The 5396-nt window shown below is 38.9% G+C and overlaps 1 protein-coding gene and 1 long non-coding RNA gene across 2 annotated transcripts in view; both read left to right on the plus strand.

Moving 5' to 3' along the window:
* The window catches only part of LOC116705353 (uncharacterized), a 15734-nt gene extending 14443 nt beyond the window's left edge, over positions 1-1291 (plus strand). Inside the window, exon 3 of the long non-coding RNA XR_004335916.1 lies at positions 1152-1291. This is a non-coding gene — a long non-coding RNA (uncharacterized LOC116705353). The remainder of the gene's footprint in view (positions 1-1151) is intronic.
* Positions 1292-4924: 3633 nt separating this feature from the next.
* The window catches only part of vip (vasoactive intestinal peptide), a 6295-nt gene continuing 5823 nt past the window's right edge, over positions 4925-5396 (plus strand). Inside the window, exon 1 of the mRNA XM_032541730.1 lies at positions 4925-5181. Within this exon, the coding sequence (XP_032397621.1) occupies positions 5015-5181 (167 nt within the window). The 5' untranslated portion in view covers positions 4925-5014. The remainder of the gene's footprint in view (positions 5182-5396) is intronic.

Below are 5396 nucleotides of genomic sequence, written 5' to 3' on the forward strand. Positions count from 1 at the left end.
TTGCCCTGTTGCTGAAATGTGCTATACAAATAAAGCTGCCTTGCCTTGCCTTGCCTACATCAGAGTCTCATTTTGCTGATTTCTTTGCTCTGTGCGTGTACAGTATTGTGTGTTTGGCGTCTGTAGCCTTTTGCAAGCTCGGCCTATAAATAATAGCTTTCATTTAAACAACTTGCTTATATTTTCTGTCTAATTTAATTTATTTCTTGTTTTAATTTTTATTTCTGTTTGTCTCTGTCTTGGTTTCCGTCTTTGATACAGTCATTCTCTTGCACTCTTTCTATCCTTCCATATCTCCACATGTCACATACACATACTGTACATACGTAAGAGATAGAGAGACCCCAGTGAGTCCCGTCTGGCTGCCAGCAGTAATCTGCCATCAGAGTCAGTTAATTGGATAATGTGGTGCAGAGGAGGCACTCAGCAAACCAGGGGATTCCCCTCATCACACTGACTGGTGAGTGTTTGCACCATTTGGATCTAAAAGTATATTCCACCACATTTTATTTTTCTATTTGAAAAAAAAGTCTTTTGTGACCTTAAGATAAATCAGTAATAATAGTACAACAGTAGTAGTAATAGTTGTATGAATAGCATTACTAAAATAGGTGTAGTAGTAGAAGCAGTAGTATTAGAGGTGGTAGCCTTGGTAGTAATGCAAATTGGTTTGTAAATTTTGCATAACTAAATCACAATATCGTCTGACTTTGAAAGAGTACTCCACTGATTTATCATTGTACTCCTGTAACGTTGTCTCACTCATGATGGACAGTTGAGTAAAAATAATCAAATTCGATGCAGCTGAACCAGACATGATGTCTGTTTCATTCCACACCTACTACAAATTGTACATGATTGTGTGGCACTTGCGGTCAGTGGAGTATTCAGATCCTTTACTTAAGTAAAAATACCAATACCACACTATGACAATACTCCACTACAGTAATAATAAAAAAAAATAAAAAAAAGTATTATGTGCATTATTTAGGCTACTTAAAGTATCAAAAGTACTCATTATACAATAAAATGTTTCCTGTTAGTGTTTTATTTTTATACATGATTGTGGGTTAATATTGCTGTTGCATCAATGTGTATGTTGCATTTTACTGCAATAGATATTTAAGGTTGAGCTACATTTTAAGTTTAAGAGTTTAATCTACAGCAATGCATCATATTCTATGAGATCATCATATGTTTGTAGCATCGCTGTCCTGTGAGAACCACGTATCTCTAAAAAGTCAACGTTTCACAGAATGACAGCCCTGTTTTCAGTTTTGAGACAATGCATATTCCAGCTGACGACTTTATTTAGGTAAAGAAGTAGGAGATTTTTCTCAACAGATAAAGGAACACCACGTGCTTCCGTTTATCACAAACATGTACATTCACCAAATTTGGATAGTGGAAAAGGTGTATGAAAAAGTGTAGTCTGAAAATTATCTAAAGCAGGCAGATAAATGTTTTGGAGTAAAAAAAAAAACATTTTCATCTGAGATGAAGTAGAGTAGAAGCATAAAGTTTCATAAACTGTAAATACTCAAATTACAAGTACCTTGAATTTATACTTATGTAAAGTACATGAGTAATTACACAATGCACAGAGAACAGAAAGGGGAATAGTGGGGGACTAATGGGCCTCTTTTTTTGACCCGTTGACCCCTAATCCAGCCATGACAAGCTGGGTAGAGAAGTATAGAAACTGTTGAGTAAAGATGTTCTATTTTCTTGTTCTTTGTGTCGTCCTGCATACAGAGGTAAAGCGCCCTGTTACTCGTCTATAGGAACTTTTTTCTTCCTACATTCCATCAACATAATAACGCTGATGTTTCCTCCATCAGCTTCCTCTTCCTGCAGGGATCTGTGTCCAATCACTGCTGTCAATTACAGCAGCTCCTTCTCCCATGGACTTCTGCGTAATCTACTTTCTCTCTGGACTGATCACATTAGGGTTCAGATGGTGCCGTCGTGGTTAAGGAGACGGAGGAAGGCGAGGAGAGGGGAGGTCATCTGCTGACTGGGAGGAGGTATCAAAGACCCGGAAAGGCCAGAGATGCTGTTGTCATGACGTCGTGGTGAGTAAAGTTTGTGATCATCATCGGGTACGCAACCACAAACGCAAGCAAAACTGAATCACATTTTTCAAAAGACCTTTTTTCATATTTTCCATCATATAAAGTTTTCAAATATGATATTCATTACTGTGAACACAAACATATAACCAAAACTTGTACCAAAAATCTGTTGTTGTTTGCTTGTAATTTAAGTGAGCTAAACCTTTAAAGTTGAACCAAACCAAACTAAATCTGTCTTGCATTTTACTTTAAAGTCTCTAATAAATCAGGTTTATAAATGAACGATGAATATCTCTGAAATGGACAATACATTAAACTATTAACATTGCATTAATTGACTGAATTGATTGTTTGCCACTTGGGGACAAAAAGTTATAAATTGTGTTGCCAAAAAGGAGAATTGTCCTCCCCTAATTTGACTGGGCAGGCAAAAATGTTTTTGGGCGACTTTTGGTAAATTGGGATACTTCTTGTGCCATTTGGGTGTTTCTTTTCCAATCAAAACCCAACAAACAGGCCCTCCTCTTCTCCAATTATTATAGACTAATCGTTAAAAAGACAAAAATCAGGGTACCATTGACACAGAGGGAGACGTCGTAAAAGACACTAACAGGGGAAACACTCTTTATCTGTTTAAAGTTCAATTTCAATTCAATTTTATTTATAGTATCAATTCATAACAAGAGTTATCCTCAAGACACTATATAGTAGACCACATCCAATTTACAGACCCCAACAGTTCTAGTAGTTTCCTCCAGAGCAAGCAACAGTGGCGACAGTGTCGAGGAAAAAACTTCCTTTTAGGCAGAAACCTCGGTCGGACCCAGGCTCTTGGTAGCGGAGTCTGACGGGCCGGTTGGGTTAGAATGAAGAGTGACAATAACAAAATAGAAAAAATTAGTATTTGTAGCAGTTCTTTGTAGTAGTTCATGGCATAGCAGGACGCTGTGCGGCATTACAAGGCACAGCAGGACGTAGCAGGACGTAGCAGGGCACCGCAGTGTAGCAGTTGAACATGGCATCACAGAACGTGTAGCGGGACCATGGCGACAGCTGCTACCCTGATTTTGGAGCCTCTCTGATCCAAGGGAAAGTAACACCACTATTATCTTTTTGTTCTGGATGGATGGATGGATGGATGGATGGAAGGATGGATGAGGATGGAATGGATGGATGGATGGATGGATGGATGGATGGATGGATGGATGGATGGATGGAATGATGAATGGAAGGATGGATGGAGCACCGACTGACGTCATGGTTAATTCACTGTGCCATTCCAGCAGAGTAAATCAGAGTCATCAGGGACACTGTGGGTGGATTTAAAAACACTTCAGTCCTGTGTGGTTTTCTTTTGTAAAAGCCCAGCACAACCTGAAACAGAAAACCTTGTTTGTAATTTCCTCTAAAATAATGTGCTTACCTAAATTCATAATCTTCAACATCCTTGTGTTTTTAATCAGCACTGGCTGTGGTGCTTAGTGTTTACTTGTGTGGATATAAACAATAGATATTAATGGCTGGTGTAGGATTTTGATAACATTGATGGAGAATTAAATATTTGTGTCATGAAAGGATGATAAACATTTTGTTTATCAAAAACAAATGTTACACTAATGTTTTGGTTAAAACTTATCTCCAGTCAAACGTCGACTGGAAAGATGGAAAGCTGATTTAGTTTGAGACTGGAAAGGGGTAAATGGTCTCTAGTCCTGGGCTAAAACAAGGCACAGTGGTGATCGTTACATGTACACAGTTAAATTTGCACTGAGTGACGACTTTGTTTGAGGAACTGGAAAGAAGTTTGGCAGTGAAGAAGGTTTGCGGTTTATGGATCTGATTCGGATGTTTTGGAGCCATGCTTCACATAAAAACAGAATATAAAAAGACAACATCTACGACACAACACAAAAAAACCACAGAGCTAGAACAGGAAAATGGAAATCCATACCAAATCCACATGTAAAAGAGGGCAAATGTACAAGTGTGCAAGGGTTCAACAAATGCAAACAGAGTGTTATGTGTTACAGTGTTACAAGCATAACAATACCACTTTGGATGTAGGAGACCTGGCATCTCTTGGTTCTCCTAATGTTTGCCCTGAAACAACATCCTGAGGGCAAACTAACACTTCAGGAGCAGATGGTCCTGGCAGTCCAAAATCACAGAAGCCCTTCGAAGGACCTGCCTGGTATGAATGTCCAAGAGCTAGGCCTAACACCTCCCTAAAAGGTGGATGGGCATTAAACAAGACTTCCAAGTCTATTCTTATTGGACAGATTTAGATATCCAAACCAAGCAATAATACAAAAGGTTTAAACATATTTTAATGAGACAACTTTAAAAGAGAGTCATCATGTCTGAAGAAACAACCTTTTCGTAGGGTTTTTTCTAAATTAATACATTTCCCAAAAGGAAACGTTGGACCATTCCAAGTTCATTTTAAGATCTTTTTGTTAGCATGACAAAGAGAGCCTTCCAAGTTCATGATCTCTCCACAGCACAATCATCAGTATATGTAATTAAAAAAATCAACATGATAAGTTACTGTATGACATTTTTTTCTTTACATTTTCATACATTGTAGACATTTTGAAGCTTTACACATGTGTTTGGCCTATTCTACCAGTTCTGTTGAGTGGCCCTTGATTGACTCTTGTGTTTCAACTTCTCAGATCTTTCTCCCTTCCTGGTTTCCTGCTGCAGCTGACCTGCACTGTGATTGGAGAAGAGCCCAGGGGAAATAATCAGATGAGTCAAAGCCATCAACCCTGGCATAAAACTTCCTACGATTAATTAGAAGAAAAAGAAGAAAAAAAAAGCTTCCCACTAATTTCACCATAGGCCTGTTTGGTTCCGACCATGAGCAAAACCATGATGACGGAAGCAACGAACTGACGTCTTAGGCCCTGATCGAATCTGATGTCCCCTCGTGCTCCATGGGAAACATCCAGGTGTATAAAACGGGAGCAGAGCTGAAGGCGAACAGAAAGAGAGTCAAGAAACATCGGGTCAACAGATTGGAGATACAACAACGGCTCGAGATCAGGACTTTGGACAGCGCAGCGGACAGAACAAAAAGCAGGCAACTTTCTCTAGACCACATGTAAGATTTTATATTTACATAAACATTATTTTAGAGTTTCTTTAAATGGTGCGTTCTCGGCGGTGTCCGTGGTTGGTCATTTTGAACTTGATGATGGTGAATTTGTTCTTTTTGCGCGCTCCAGCCAGGTTTGGGGAAAGTCTTTCCATATGACCGAATATTGAGTTTTACGTCGTATAAATTGCTCTTTGTAATGTAAGCAGCAGCTCGACACA

Source organism: Etheostoma spectabile, chromosome 17 (assembly GCF_008692095.1).
Source record: "Etheostoma spectabile isolate EspeVRDwgs_2016 chromosome 17, UIUC_Espe_1.0, whole genome shotgun sequence".
NCBI lineage: Eukaryota > Metazoa > Chordata > Actinopteri > Perciformes > Percidae > Etheostoma > Etheostoma spectabile.